This window comes from Phyllostomus discolor, chromosome 3 (genome assembly GCF_004126475.2).
Source record: "Phyllostomus discolor isolate MPI-MPIP mPhyDis1 chromosome 3, mPhyDis1.pri.v3, whole genome shotgun sequence".
Lineage (NCBI taxonomy): Eukaryota > Metazoa > Chordata > Mammalia > Chiroptera > Phyllostomidae > Phyllostomus > Phyllostomus discolor.
In genome coordinates, this window is record NC_040905.2 from 198,445,761 (window position 1) to 198,461,967 (window position 16,207).

The following is a 16,207-nucleotide window of genomic DNA, read 5'->3' on the forward strand; positions in this document are numbered from 1 at the left end:
ACTGGTAAACAGTATGTAAACTGAGTTCTGAGAGTTGTTTAGCCAACCAACTGAACCCAAGGAAGGGCTCATGAGAACCTCCAAGTTAAAGCCTCCGTAATTCTGCAAAGAACAGTGTGTCCAAGGGTCTTATCAAACAGGACTTCGACTCAAACTCAGCAAATATATGTTGAGCCTCTACCATGCACTGGCTGGTTGGCAATGTGTTTCCATTTTAATTCATTCGTTCACTCAGTACTTACTGAGTGCCTATGCCTTGCCAGGCACTAATCCAGGCATGCTGGGTGTACCAGGGCACAGAACCACGGTCCTTACCACCACGGAGCTTGCACAGTGGTGGGGAGAATCAGCCCTATTATGGTCTCCACTTTACAGAAGATGGGATTGAAGCTCAGAGAGGTTACATAACTGTGCAAGGGCACACAGCTGGCAAGTGGCGGAGCAAGGATTTGAACCCAGGCGGCCTGGCTCCAGGGTCTTACCCTCCCTGCCGCACTGACACTACCCCATTTACCACTCCCCGCCCCACAGCAATGCTGTCCTGGTTTTATCACAGCCCACAGAGGAAGGGGGTTAGCACAGAAGGGGACGCTGGAGCCATGAGCACCCTGCGCCCGGGCCCTCTGCTCCTCTGCGTACATGACAGTGTCTTGCGAGCAGACGGGTCCGACTTGCACGGAGCTGCGTGTCCTTCCCCTCCCTCTGTGCCTTCCTTCAGCCTCCTGACGGTTCTCGCCCTTCAGCGTGGAGAAAAGCACCTCACCGGAAGGGCTGCAAAACCAGAGCCAACTCTGGAGCACAGCTGAGGGGGTTGCCAGGGGAATTTCATCACGTGTGCGATTTTTACGTCGCTATGGCTCTGAAAGCCCATTTCCCTAGGAGCTGTGTCCCCCTGGGGCTGTGTTGGGATTGTTGAAGTCTGGCAGGGGACATCCATGGGGGGTCTGGCCACAGCTAGCTGGAACATTAGGAGATGAGACCAGTCCACTGGACAGAAGAGAGTCAGGCCCAGGGAGCCCAAGGGAGGGCTTGTGGCCCTTCTCAACAGGCAAATGGGGGTTTCCATGCTGTATCAGCCAGAGGAGGAATAGGGTGGTGAGGGGAGGGTGGAAGCTCCAGTCTGGTGCTGTGCTATCTGGGAAGGCTTCCCTGGTGCGGTGTAGGCTATTTCCTCCCTGGTGAGGTATGTGGGTCCTTCCGGGAGCACAGTTCCCTAAGCCTCTGCCCTCTGCGTCCCTGTATAAATCACCCCAAGAGGTCACCTTACCTCTTCCCAACCCTTGCATCTACCCAATTCCAGGGACAGGGTCCTTCTTGCTAAGCCTCGAAGATGTCATGCTTTCTCGCACCACAGGGCCTTTGCACATGCTGTCCTTGCTGCCTGGGACTGTCAGCCCCCAGGGGGCACATGGTGGCTCGGAAGTCATCTCCTCAGAGCAGTGCCTCCCTCCCCATCACTCTCTGTTCCCGTCTCCTGATCGCACTTGTCCCATCAGTGTTCACCACTGTCACGATCCTGCTCAATTATGCTCATTTTGGGATTGTCGTCTCACTCCTCCCGTGACCTCCAAACTCAGTGGAGGCTTCCCCAGAGCAGAGCCCCATCTTTTGGGTCCACATCTCTATTCCCACCTCCCGTGACAGCATCAGGCACTCCGGGTGCTCACTCAGGATGCACGGGGCACCTCGCTGAACGGGCCCTAGCTGCCGAGTGCTCCCTGAGTCTCGGATCCACCCTCTGTACGATGTGGATGAGAACACCTGCCTGCAGGGTGGCCGTGAGGGTTCGGGAAGATGCTGCAAGCACAGAGTCCAGCACCTCGGCCAGCTCTCCATCCACCATAATTACTGCCCTGAGACCATGCCCTACACTAGGGAAGGGGCTCGGAGAAAAGATAGAGCAAGTCCTCTGCCCAGCCCTGGAAGGCCGGCCTTGACAATGAGTCAATGCCACAGGCCTTGCTGTTTTCTCAAGACTGGTGGGGCAAGGGTTTGAGCCCCCACCAGCCCTGCCTACCCTGAGGAAGCCCAGGGGGCCCGGGGTACAGACCAACTGGCTACCCTGCTGCCCCCACCTCCCCCTCCCCGCCGCCTGGCACAGAAGCTGCTGCCATCTCTGCCTCATCCTGCATATTGACGTTTGAGCACAAAGAACACAAACACATTAAATAAATGTTACGGTCTTATCGACAGGAAAGGAAAACCGAGAAAGTCTCCAGAGGCAAGGCGCTTGGCCCAGACCTCTGAGCTGTGTGGCCTCCAGGCCGTCAGTGCCAAGATCCTAAAAGACCAGAGAGCTCTTTGCAGGAATGACATGCTTGGTCCCAGGAGCGACTAGGGGGCACGATGCAAATGGCCCCCAGACTGCAGCCCAAAACTAAATCAGGGGGGACCATCTGTCAGCCCTTTCCTCAATATTTTAAGAAAGGGTCAAGTCTGGGAAGGGGATGGCTCTGTGGGGGGCATCTGTTGATGCCCCTACTCCTCCTCTTCTTCAGGTTACAAAATCCCGACCACCCCTCCCGCACCAGCTACAGCCTTGGTGGTTTTGTCAATCAAAGTGCCCAGCCCTCCCCGTCAGCCAATCAGATGTACTTTCCTGGGATGAGACTCTTGAGGGGAAGGATGCAGAGAAAAAGGGAGGAGATCACTTTCATCTGGAGAGTGTACTCTGAGAGTTTCTCTGCTTCAATTCTGGGACTGCCAATACCGTGCTAGTAAATCCTCACTTTGTGGAGGCGACCAGGACCTGTTTCTCTTCCTTAGAGCCCGAGACCAGCATTGCCAAGGCCCAGAGCTCATGAAGTCCCGGCAACTGCGAGTGGCTAGGTACCTGGGTCCGGACTGCTGGGAAGTTAAATCATTTCTAGTTTAAAGAGAAGCACTGAGCTCTCTCTCTCTTCCCCTTTCCACTCTAGGGGCCAGAGGAGGGCCTGGCGTGGCCCAGCCTCAGCCATCAAGGGGGGGCAATTTCCTAGAGGATGGTAGTGGAAGGAATCCGGGTCCCAGAATAAGGTGTGGAACAGAGCTGCCCACCAGCTAACACTGCCCCGCCCCCATTCCACTATGACAGGGAGAGATATCTTGTTTGAGTCACAGTCTCTGGGCTCTTTGGCTGCAGCGCCTTAGCCTGCACTGTAATACAGGCTGCACAGGTCAAAAAGAAAGAACAGAGCCCCGACAGAACCACGCTTCTTCTTCCAGCCTCTGAGAAGCTTCTCTGCTCTGGGTCCGGCAAGAAGAAAGAGGTCTCAGGGGTCAGCCTCCCTCGCCAGCCCTCCGCCTCTGGTCGGGGCCTGTCAAAGCCAAAGCCGAGCAGCTCACCTTCTTCTCATCTCCGCCTTGCAGGAGGTGCAGGGTGCTCCTCCGGTCCCCCTCACGCTGCCTCAGGGCACTGCCGTGGAGCTGGGGCAGGCCCGAGGGCGGGGAGATGCTGCGGCCCTGCGGGTCCACCCAGGTGTAGATGTGGTTGGTGACGTAGCCCCCGGGCACACGCCCCGCTGAGTACACGGAGAGGACCAGCTTCTTGGAGCCCTTGAGAGCCTAGAAAGAGGGGGGACACCGGGTTAGCAGGAAGGCGAGCAGTGAGGGACCCCCTCCCATGACCCAGAACTTGCATCCTCTCAGGACCCAGTCACAGAGGAGAAGGTCAGTCCCTAAACCCCTTTCCTTTTCCAGCCTTCAGTTTTGTCCCATGGACCTGAGGACATCTGTCCCACCCTCATCCTGAAGTGGTCCAGACGCAAGAAACATGGTCTCTTGGCGTATCTGCTCAGAAAAGAGCTAACGGAGCAGGCCCAAGAACGGCATCCCTGGGCAGGTGGGCGTGGCTGGCGGCTGGGAACTTGCATTCGGAGTGTCCCCACCGTCCCATCACTGACAAGGGCTCACTGTGCCCAGGCTACCTGGAGGTCTGAAAGGTGGGCTTGGGGAGAAGGTCTCTACGTGACCAGCCCCCAGTGAAACTCCTGGCGCCGGGTCTCTAGTGAGCGTCGCCAATGGACAACAACCCCATGCGGGGGAATTAAGCGCATCCCGTGCGGTGGTGCCAGAAGAGGACCGGAAGCGTGTGCCTGGTCTCCCACAGCCTGTGCCCACGCACCCGTTTCCTGCGCTCATTTCGCTGCGCATCCGTCCACCGTACTAAACCTCAGCTGCAGGTACAAGTATCTGCTGAACCTGGGGGCCCTTCTAGCATCACAGAATCTGGGGTGGTCCTGGCAACCCCAATAAAACACCGGACAAGACAGACAAGATATAAAAACACTGATAATAACAGTAGCTTAACATGTACAAATGGCTTGTAGGTGTCAGACATGCTGCCCCTGGCCTGCCTTATCTCCTGAAACCCTCCTGGGACCCCAGTCTGGTGGGGAAGGAAATCCCGTTATTCAGATGAAGAAATGGAGGGAAATCACCTGTCCACACAGCTAGTAAGGAGTTCCTTTCCCACAGCAACTAGAGGGTAGATACCACCTCTAGTCTAAATGTTCCAGTGTGGAGACGGACCAACCACAGGTGCAGGTAAGGCCAGGCCCTGTGCCCTGGGTGGAAACGGAGGTTGGCCGTATTGCTTTCTCCTGCAGCCGTAGCTGAAATGAAGTGTTTCCCCCCAGAAAAAGTCATTTAGCACCAGGACCAGCAGCAAACACTGCCCGAAACCGGGTACCATTTGAGCAAACGACAGTCCCTACACACGTGAAAGTTCTTGCTGCCGTTAAAATCACATTCTAAAATCATTACACAGAGCTGGCAATGCCAAGGCTATGTGATCTATTTTAATGTTAAGTAAGGTCAAGAGGCTATAAATCATGCCCTACAGTATGATCTCAGTTATGGAAAAAGAAAAGTCACACAGGCACAAAAAACCAAACCAAACCGAGGAATGGTGCACCAGGCTGCCCGCATTGCTTCTCTCCACACGGCAGCATTTGGGGTGATTATTATTTTGCTCTTCCTGTCTCTCAATATTTTCCAAATGTTCCGGAATGAGAGTATATTGCTTTCAGAAAACAACACTACGCTTTAAAGGTGGGGGGGACAACTCAGCTCTCTGGTCCCTCCCCGCTTGCCGGAATCCCGAGCATACTTTATTCTACTGACTCCCCAAGACTCTTGGCAGGCAAGTGGGGCCAAGAGCAGAGCTTTCAAGGACAGTGGGGAGCCCTGGCTGGACGTGAGGAGGACACCCTGACATCTGGACCTCTCCTGGAGGAGGGAGAGTGAGCGGCGAGGCGCTGGGCCCCGCGATGCCGCAGCTAAATGCTAGTCCCCAGTAGAGGGATAATGAGAGGATGGCGGCTCTCCAAAATTCTGCTTTTAAAAAAAGCTTCATGAGAAGATGAGCAGGGAAAGATGTACAGTGTTCTTTTAGCATTCCCTGGGACTCCCGGACAGACAGCTGGGAAAATAATAATCTCCGTGAAAAGTCTGAGATGCAGGCAGGAGGAAGCCGGAGACCAGGTGGGCTTCTCTGGAGCGAAGTGGGAGGTGGGTCTCAGACCGCGAGGAGCAGCAGCGGCAGCCTCTGAGGTCACCAAGCCCTCGAAGTCTCCCTGCCCGCCGTTCCCTGCCCACTGCTCCCTCCTCCACGAGGGCACTGCCGGCTGCTCAGTGTTGTTCCCACTGGTCTGCCTCTTCCCGGCTTCTCACCCAGATGGTGAGTCTGAGCCCCACGATTCACTCGATGAGCGCTGGCTGAGGGCGCATTGTGTGCCAGGCCTGGAGAGAACAAAGTGGGCATGTCCACATGCCACTCACTGCCCAGTGAGACACAAGGCTTCCCCCGGCATACAGTAGGTCCTCAGAAAAGGCTGGTTGGCCCGACTGGGTAAGAAAGTAAATCTGTGACCCCCACAGAAACCCCAACATCCACAGGCATCACCCTGCAGCCCCCCTCCACCCCTGATTTGGAAGGCTGCGCTAGAACTGGGAGCACAGCGTGCAAGGGGAAAGAACATCAACTGTGGATTCAGAGAGAACTGGACTTAAGTCGCTTCTGCCACTTGGTAGTGCCGAGTCCTCGGGCCAGCCACTCTTGCTGTCAAAGCAGCACGCGAAAGGAGAACACTTCTCGGGCGGTGTGGATTAAACAACACTGTGCGGGGGAGGTCCAGAGCCCGTGCGCACAGTAGGAGCTCGGCAAGTGGCAGAGCCCACTCCCCTCTCTTCCCTGGCGTGTCCACTTTGAGAAGGGAAACCAAGGTGTAGGAAAGCTATGTCCAAGGAGTTAAAATGAGAATGAAACCAAGGCGTGGGGCATGATTTGTATTCTCTATTGCTGGCAATAGTGGAATTCTCTTGGTCAGTTCTATAAATAGGCAGGCAACAACCTTGAGAACCAGAGGAGGTTAATGCCTTTGTTGAGAACGCCACAGAGGGCTGGCGCCGGAGAGGGCGCGGGAGGTCACTGAGTCTCCCACGAGCTGCCTGGCCCCAGTATCTTACAGAAGCGGGCCCCAGAAACCCGAAATGGGAAGGACAGAGAGGGTACAGCTATGAGAGAGAGGCACAGCCAAGGGCACAGGAGGCCAGCCCTGGGCCAGTCCCCCCCACCCCTACTCTGCACCCGTTTCCCCACTGCAAGCCTATGGAACCAGAACATCTGATGCTCACTCAGACTTCAGCCATTCCGGAACCTCTGATGTTGGTTTTACGGGGTGGGGAATAGATGTGAGCATTCAGTGGGTCTTGAAAGAAAGGGTATCATCACCCACTGCCACCTTCTTTATTTTTCTGGTAAAACTAAAGAGAAACAAGATTCCTGGCACAGGCTCTCGGAACACGGTCTCGGTGCAGTGGCCTTTTGAAGGCCGTGGAAGGGCTCCAACCCCTCAGAAACGTGCGTGTCCTCTGGGTGCGGCGAGGAGGTGGGGCTGGTCTCAGGAGTCGGCTCGTGCCTTCTGACCGGCCTCCTGTCTCCGTATTTACAGGCGACGCCTTGCTTATTTTAAAGGGCGTCACTCAACAGAGGAGATAATTCCTAAAAAGAGCTGGCTACTGCATTCTCCTCGGGCAAGCCTCCCACCAGCTTTCCACACCCACATCCACGGCCACCTGGATCCCTGAGGCTCAGGCCATCGGGGATCCCGTGGTCCTCGCTCACAGTAAGGTGCACCGTCCTCAGAAGGACTAGCGGCCTCGCTCACCAGAGCGAGCCGCTGCAGCAAGCAGCCTCAGGCAGCAGGGCAACCAGGGAGAGCTCTGGCTGAGATGCAGCGACACAGACATGTCCCCGTTGTGCCACTGGCTTGCTTGGTGACCTAAGGCTACAGCCTCCTCTCGCTGGGCCTCAGTTTTGCCAACTGTTAATGAGTGAGCAGGTTGGACACACTGATTGTGGAGGTCCAGCCCCAGGTTAAACTCCAACGCCTACTGGGTCGTGTCTGCATTTAGAAGGAAAGGCTTTATTGACAGGCGTGGTGGTCACGGGTCATGATAGCAAAGAGGTCAGGGGCACTGGCACATGCAGGGGAAGACTCCAGGCAGGCTGGAGGGCTGCACGTGGAAGACCGTCCTCAGTTTCCATTTAAGCAAGGAGCACTCAGAACTGTGCTGGCGGGGTTGCTACAAGGCCTTTCAACCAGATCTTGAACCTGGGGGCTCTGAGGTGCCTTATCAGTTGGGAGGGGCCAAGAGGTAAGGACAGATGGAGCATGTCAGGTGTGGCAGGATGCACACCCCAACTGAGCACCATCACCAACAGTGGAGGCCCCTTTTAGGGGCCTGAGGGCTGGGGAGACGCCCTTACAATGGGACTCTGCAGAGGGTCCCTGCTCTTCAGAAGCAGCTGCCTACAGGTGGTAAGCCGCCCACTCAGAGCAACCTGCATGCTCCGCCTGAGCATGTTGGAGACTTTCTGCCACCCATGCTCCTCTCCCGCTGCGGCAACCTGCAGAATCAGCCAGTCTTCTGAATCCACTGCCTATGAGCTGTGCCACCTCATGCAAGTTACCGAACCTTTCTGTTTCTCTCCCGTAAAACGAAGATCATAATGCCATTCTTTCTTTAGGTAGAGGAGCCCAATTAGCACAGTGCCTCTCACGTAAGAATTCAATGAGCTGTGGCTAAAAAGAAAAAACATAAGCTCTAGAAAGAACTCACTGCAGGCAGCCCGGTCATCAGAGTGCTATGCTCTTGCGCTTTTAATCATGTGTTTACTGATGAAACTCGACCTAGGGACTTGCGGGCATTCCACCAAGTCCGATCAGAGAAGTCTCCATCTGACCCGGCAGATGGCATGGCCAAGATACTATCCATCACCAGATGACTATGCAGGCAGCGCATTATGATGACAAAAACGTAAATTATATGTGCATGTTTTCAGACTTAACAACTTGCTACTTGGATTAATGCTCTCAAGAGGCAAATCTGCCTCACTCTGCTCTTCGGAGCTGACTCTGGAAATCATAGACCAGGCTGACATGATTCTCTGCCTAGCAGCAGACCGGGGAAGGCTGCAGAGGGCCACAGTGTTAGGGCACTAGAGGTGTGCGTTAGCACTCAGATGTGCACACGCTCCTGTGTCCAGAAACATGCACCCAAGTGCAAGCACCAAGTGGACCACAGGGTTGCAGGATTATCAGACTATTGTCCTGAGAGGCATGTGCCCAAGAAGTACTCTGGAGGAGTCTTGAGCAAGGACACTAATGTTGAGTCATTCAGCTTATTTCAGGGCACAGACCTCAGGGAACAAGCTTTTCTCTCCTTGGAAACAGAGATGCTCAGCCTCAGGAGGCAGAGCTGTCCCGAGACCCAGGCTGACAATAGGGAAGGGAGGAAAGAATGGCACACGCCTGCTCTTCCTGACCTCACCTGGTCTCCCTGCAGCTTTGGATCCAGACACACTGGGCACCAATTTTGGCTCTGCTGTTTACTTGCTGTGTGACACAGAGCAAATTGCCTAACCTCTCTATGCCTATTTCTGCAATTAAAACACAATTGCCGTGCATTATTTACAATAGCCAGGATATAGAAGCAGCGTAGGAGTCGATCGATAGATGAGTGGATAAAGAAGTCTGGTACACACACACAATGAAATATTACTTAGCCCTAAAAAAGGAGAGTGAAAATGAAATCTTGCCATTCCCAACAACATGGATGGACCTAGGGGTATTATGTTAACTGAAATATGTCAGACAGAGAGAGACAAGTATCATATGATTTCACTTATATGTGGAACCTAAAAAATATTTTAAAAAACAATACAGAAAAAAACTCAGAGATACAGAGAACAAACCGATGGCTGCCAGATGGAGGAGAGTTGTACGAATGGGCAAAAAGGGATTGAGGAGTACACACTGCCAGTTATAAAAACAGTCACGGGGATGCAAAGTACAGCATAGGGAATAGAGTCAATAATATTGTCATCACTATGGATGGTGCCAATGGGTATAGACTTACTGTAGCGACATAAACACCTGATCACTATGTTATACACCTGAAACTAACATAATATTGCATGTCAGCCATCACTGAAAACAATTTTAGATGCAACTGCTGTGCGGATAATTAAGGTAATGTAAACTGCCGTCAGGGGCCTCCAACCCGCAGCCAGCAGGCCGCAGGCAGCCCAGGATGACTACGAATTCGGTCCAACACAAAATCGTACATTTACTTAAAACGGTTTCTTCTTGTCAGTTTTCATTAGTGTTTGTATATTTAATGGGTGGCCCAGGACAACTCTTCTTCTCCCAGTGTGGCCCAGAGATGCCAAAAGGTTGGACACCCCTGGGTACCTGGCACATAGTAGGTACTAAATGCATGTGATTTCTTTTCTGCGTCTGCCAGCTCCTTCTCCCCAAGCACAAGCTCTAGAGAGTGTCTACACCTCTAATTCACATAGATAGCTCTAGCTTCTCTCTTTCAACTTTCCTCATCTTCAAAAATGCCCTCCTTTTCTTTAATCCACACTTCCTCATATCATATTCGGCCCCACCTCACATTCAGCCCCTCTCCCTCCCTCTCCAGGAAGCCTTCCTAGATTGTGACTGACTCTCCTTCTCCAAGAGCACTCAGCACACTTCTATATTTTCGCTGCCATCCACACTACAGGCTCTGCATCCCTTTCACGCATCCCGTCTCTAAGACTACAAGTTCCTTGAGGCACATTGCATATTGTTTTCTCCCTAACTCCCCCTGCTTCTTCTCACCCATCCATCCATGTCTTCATTAAATCATTCAACAAGCTATTTACTGAGCTTTCTATCTGTCAGGCCGCGCCCAGGAATCTGTTCAAACGAGGCCACAGAAAGAGCTGTGCAGTCGACCAGGGCTCAGGCAGCCCTAGGGCACCGTCCCGTGCGTCCCCTCACTCATGGGAACATACACCCCTCAGACACACATGGGATTTGGGGAGAGAAGCAGTGGAAGGAGTGCTTTGGAGCCACAGCTCTGGAGCCAGGCTACAGGGATTCCCACCCCAGCTCCACCCCTGCCGACCGCAACCTTAGGCAAGTACTTAACCAGTCCGTGCCTCAGTTTCCCAGGCGTAAGACGAGATAACGGTGTGGTTATCTCACAGGGTGGTTGTGGGGATTCAATCAGTCCACATGTGTGAAATGTTTAGGGCCAGAACACAGCTAAGAGCTACAGGGTTAGGTGTTATTATGACAGAGAGCGCTGAGTGGGGGCCCCAACCCACCCTCCGAGGTAAGCACGGCTACCTTGCCCCGCCTCACTTGTCCTGTGGATGTACATATACAAAGCTACTGTCTGATGTTTACAGAAATTGACTCATATTTAACATTTTCATCGCCTTTTTTTTTCCAGCTAAGAAATGTATTTTGAGGATCTTTCCTCATCAGCTCAAGGACACTAAGCTCATCTCTTTCTCTACATCACAACCCCTGGGAGGGGCGAACCACCACTGAACTCCCATTCTCCTACTGTTGGGCATTAGGAGGTTCCTCATTGGGTTTTTTGGCCAGCACAAACAGCACTGCGATAACATACTATTACCTGCATCTTGGAGCACATGTGCACCTAATTCTCTAGTTCAGAGAAAGGTGGAATTTCTGAGGCAGGGCAGTGTGAGTTTTTTCCTAAGTAACCATGTCTCTCTGTGTTGTCGTTTCTATAACCACATGCAGGGGGCAGCACTGTGCCACCTGGGCCTACAGAGGGCCTGAACTCCCCAGGTTCTGTGGATGGGACAGGGTGGGGGCTTTCCAATAATCTTTTCCCAATGCAAAGTCATCCTGTACTATCCACCCTGCATATGCTTTCTTCCACAGGCTCCATAAATAGCCCCGGTTTAGGCAAATCTTCGCTCTATCTTCCGACTTTATCTGGGTACTATAGTGCTTGCAAAGCACCAAAATGTAAAGGTGTTTTAGGGTGAGGACCCCCTAAAATTTTTTCAGTGGAAGGTATGCTCACCAGAAAGCTATTCCAAACAAAGTCCCACCTCTTCCCAGCTGTGAAAATTCCGACAGTCACTTGAGTCGTCTGGGCCCTCAGCTTTCTCACCTGTTAAATGGGGCCACTAACGCCTCCCCTTCTGGGGTTGTCACACAGACAAAATGAGGAGGCCTGATTCCAGAACCTACACAAAGTGTCTTGCACTGGGCTCGGCACATAGGAGGGGCCCAGTAAATGGTGGTTAACGCCATTGGTAGCAACAATATTACAGCGACGACCACATGGTTTATTCTTCCCACTGCACAAGTGAAGTCAGAGAGTCTAGGTGTGGAGTGTCTCATGCGAGGTCACAAATAAGAAGCAGGGCTTGGATTTGAATGTTGGACTCTCCCAGCGCGTGCCTTTCCCACCAGCGGTTCAAGGGGGTTCAGAGGACACAAGGCCAACCCGAAGAGTTGCGCTCACAGGATGGACAAGGAGAGGGCCTGAGGGGGAACGTGGGGCTGTAAACAAGTGAGAGCCTATGGACGCCTGAACCCCGAGCTGGTGACACGGGCAGCCCCATGGCTGGAAAGACCCTCCCCATTCAGCCCCACTGGGAGGGAAGGCGGAAATTGGTGATGTGGACACTCTGCCCCAGCGGCATCTTGCAAGGTCGTGAGAAAGTAAAGCCCTAATTAGCCCTCTGTCTGCAGAGCTCCTCCCCTCTGCACCACAGTTTTATCTGTGTCAGTTACCTTTTAGAGGGACCACGAACTGCAACAGCCTCCCAGACTCCAAAATCAGTCTCTGTGGGGCAGCCAGAGTGTCCTCTTAGAATGCAAGTGGACCCTGTCCCTTCCCTGCCCCATAGTCTCCCAGGGCTACCGACATAAAATGCAAACTCCTCACAGCACATCTCAGGTCTACGAGGCAGCTGGCCATGCTGCCTCGCCAGCCCCACATCCTGCCCATCCCCTGGCCTTTCTCACAGTATCAAGTGCTCCGAGCTATTCGCTCATGCTGCTCGCTGTCCATGAAAGAGCACATCTCCATATACTTACATGGTGATTATTTTATTTACATCTTTCTCAATGGACAGAGAAGGCAGGTCATCCTTCTGATTTGGTCACCGATGTATCCAAAAATATGAAAGGTAAGAGATCGTGGATGATTCCACATAAAATGAGGGACAGTGAAGACATGCAATTGAAATAGCCTTCCTCCTGAAATTCACTGCCTTCCACTGGATGCCAACGAGGAATTTTACCTCTCCTGAAGTATCGATAAGTTCTATAGTAGAAACTAATAATGTATCCACTTCCCTTTTTGCCTGCGTTGCTAGAAAGCTCATAGTTCCACTTAAATATAAGTTAATTATAAAGATATTAACAATTGCTAAGTAGACTACATTGAGTTTTAAAAGGGCACTAAAACAAACCGATCACAAAAGAGATGCTCAATAAAACAACTGCCAAGTGGATGAATGACTGGAGTTGGAGGCAGAGATCCTTGTCACAGACACCTGGGCGACAGCTCTGGTCTCCCATTCTGCCTGTCACCCTCCACTCCCCAGAAATCCCCTGCTGCTAATAACTTTGGTCTGAGAACACAGATCATTTGTAAACATCCCATTAAACAAAAGTCCACAAATCATTAGTCTCTCTTCTCCTGGCATGTCGACATAAACAGGCACTGGCGTGGTAAGCACTTGATTCCTCTCTCTCGAAGCACAGCTCTTTGTGGCCACCTCACCTCCCTGAGCTGCTGGACCCCAGGGGACAGCCGCAGGACTTTAGCGCAGCTGTGCGAGCCCATCCCAGGCCCGTTCCCTGAAACGCAGCTCAACAGAGGCTCCTGAAACACCACCCGCACACATGCGCAGAAGTAGGCGATGGGCCCGCCGAGGAAATACGAGGCACAGGGCTAAGTAAAGGCCAGGGGAGGTGGCAGCGAACTGACAACTCGTTGGGCGGGTGGGAATACTGGCATCTCCTTTTCCCCTTTTCAGTTTTCTGTAATGCCCTTTAAATTCACCTTCCCTTGGGGCCTGGTAAAGTAGATTTTTTAAAAAATCAAAAGTTCATTCCCTCCACTCTCTTTTCTTTGAGTTTGACCTTCCCCAAAGGCTCCGTGTGAAGACACAGAAGGAAAGGCTTGCCCCGCTGCTGGCAGCGCCAGGATCCCAGAGGCTGGGACAGGCCAAGCGCCTGCTTCCCAGGATCTTGGCTCCTAAATGTCTCCACACGTGGAGGCTGTGCTAAAAGGAAAAACATGAAGGATCAACGAGAGGAAAAGATGCTGTCCTTGGGGATAATGCTGAGAGGAATCTGCAGGATAGTGACAGAGCCACCATCCCTTTGTACAGCAGCTCAGGAGAAGAAGACAAAGCAAATTCCAGAAAGATATCGATTCCTTTGTAATGCAATTCTTCAATTACCCACTGAGCGTGCCTTTCAGTCTCTTATAATTTCAGTAAATTCCTTTACAAATGTTCTTTTACATTTCGTCTCTTTATTCTTTTCTTTCCTTTTTTTGGAGAAAAACTAACACGATTCTAGGAGCCTTAAATATAATTATTCAAGATGAACCCCGATGGTTTTGCAATGGACTGCTTTGTTGGTTGGAATCAATGTCTGCATCACTGACATCCATCAGGAAAATCGGTTCCTGTCAATACCACTTTCTCAGCCACGAGTGGGTGCACGGGTGGGGTGTTTCTCCTCACTGACCCTCCATTCCCGCCACTCATCACTTCCCGTGCATCCTCAGTTAACAAGGGGATAGACAGGCTTCCGATTTAACTCATCCTCAGACTGAAGAATCCTAATTCAAGGTGGATGAATCACCATCTCTTAAAAGACCAATAGATTTGATAACATGGACATGGACAGCTCTCATGATTCAATGGGCAAAGGGCAGCAATAAGTTATATACCAAAAATAAATGAATGTGTTATAGATATTACATACATTATATACATGTTATAATTTATGATATCATCGATGTTATGTTTTATACATTATGTGTATATATACACAGCTGTACAAGCAATAAACATGCAAAGGAGTTCTACTGCCCTACTTAAATTTTACAAATTAAAATAGGATACATTTTTGTCTGTCAGACTGGCAAAAATGAAAAAGAAGTATAATATCCAGTGTTGCCAAGGCTGGGGGAAAATGAGGTTTCTCACACACTGCTAATGTTGGTAGGAGGGCCGGTATAAAAACAAAACTCCTCCCCAAGAGCAGTTTGGCAACATTTACCAAAGCCTCAAAAACCGGTCTATCCCCGGAGCCAATGCCACCTGCAGAAAGACAGCCCAAGGAATGATTAGAGACGTGCTTGAAGATCTATGTGCAAGCATGTTCAAAGCAGCAATATGGATGATGTGAAAAACAAATAGTTCAATGAGAAGAAATTAGTTAAATAGATCGTGTACCTCTTTGCAATGACATATTATACAATCATGAAGAACCACGTTCTAGAGTCGTTCTGGTGGCACATGAAAGACCCTCCCTGGGGCCACATTTATTTGTGTGCTCAGCATCACAAGCATGAAAGCATCTTGTGTGGTATGCATTTCAGACCAGGACGGGCATTGTCCAGTAGAAAAACAGACACCAACACAGTGGTTTGAACAGAGTGGTAATCATCCAGTGTTCAGTGTTTCCCACCTTTGTGAAGGTGGGAAAGCAGCCTCGTGTGAAAGGGGCAGACTCGTGTCCGGGTTCAGAACAGCGGAGAAAACTCCCAACATGAATGCACACATGTAGGCAGGCAGGGGGCTTGAAAGACAGGAATCAAACCCTCCAATAATGGTTATTTCTGGGGGGAGGAGATTATCAATGATTTTTGTTTTTCTTCCTTTGGGGTTTCTAAGTTTTATCAATCGAACTTGTATTTTAGTCATTAAAACACACACACACACACACACACACAGACTTTATTTTGAAAGTCCAGGCTGCCTCCACTACTCCTTGTGGTTCCTACGAACCAGACACAGCGGCCCTCTATGTGCCCGGTCTGGGAGGGGTGGACACCCCCCAGCCTTTCACATGAGGCCCTGGAGACCCTGCTCTCATCCCGTGCACACGTGCGGACAGATTCAGCGACTCCACCATTCAATGACAGGGTTTCGTAAGTACGAGTCTATCCTAATGGGGGTGGACTTGAGGTCACAGTTCTCTATTTAGCGAGTTTCCACAGACAACACACAAAATAACATTCTGACAAAGGTCAGGGCGTGAGCAGAGAGATAAGAGAGGGAAAAGGAAGGGGAAAGGCAAAGAAAGAGCGCCCGGTGCCACTGTGCATCTGAAGTCCAGTCAATGAAATGCAAAGAGCTCTCCTGGGAAAGGGCGGGGCAGCCGTGGCCTGGGTTGTGTGGTTGCCATGCGGCTCTTCTCATCAAACGGCTGCAAAACCGTTTGCATAAGGATAAAAATCAAAGGAGACACGTACATTTACTAAACTCGGGATCTGGCCAGCACCACGCTGGGCTGTACACCCAGCTTTCTGGTGCGAAGCAGTCAAGAACAGTGACAATGGGCACATGCTTTGGAGGCAGGAAGACCTGGGTTCAAATCAGATCCCTCCACCTCCCACCTGGGCGCTGGTGGCTGGTCACTGCCCCTTCCCCAGCTGGGTTTCCTCTTCCTCTCCCTGGGAGATTCACGAGAAGCCCTAGCAGAGCTCCTGGTGGCACATGAAAGACCCTCCCTGGGGCCACATTTATTTGTGTGCTCAGCATCACAAGCATGAAAGCATCTTGTGTGGTATGCATTTCAGACCAGGAAGGGCATTGCCCAGCAGGAAAACAGACACCAACACACTGGTTTGAACAGAGTGGTAATCATCCAGT

The 16,207-nt window shown here is 51.7% G+C and overlaps 1 protein-coding gene across 5 annotated transcripts in view; it reads right to left on the reverse strand.

Moving 5' to 3' along the window:
• Positions 1–16,207, reverse strand: part of WHRN (whirlin) — a 77,483-nt gene that overhangs the window by 49,224 nt on the left and 12,052 nt on the right. For all 5 annotated transcript variants that reach the window (XM_028520389.2, XM_036022120.1, XM_036022119.1 and 2 more), the window contains one exon: positions 3,325–3,543. In XM_028520389.2, the coding sequence (XP_028376190.1) occupies positions 3,325–3,543 (219 nt within the window). The remainder of the gene's footprint in view (positions 1–3,324; positions 3,544–16,207) is intronic.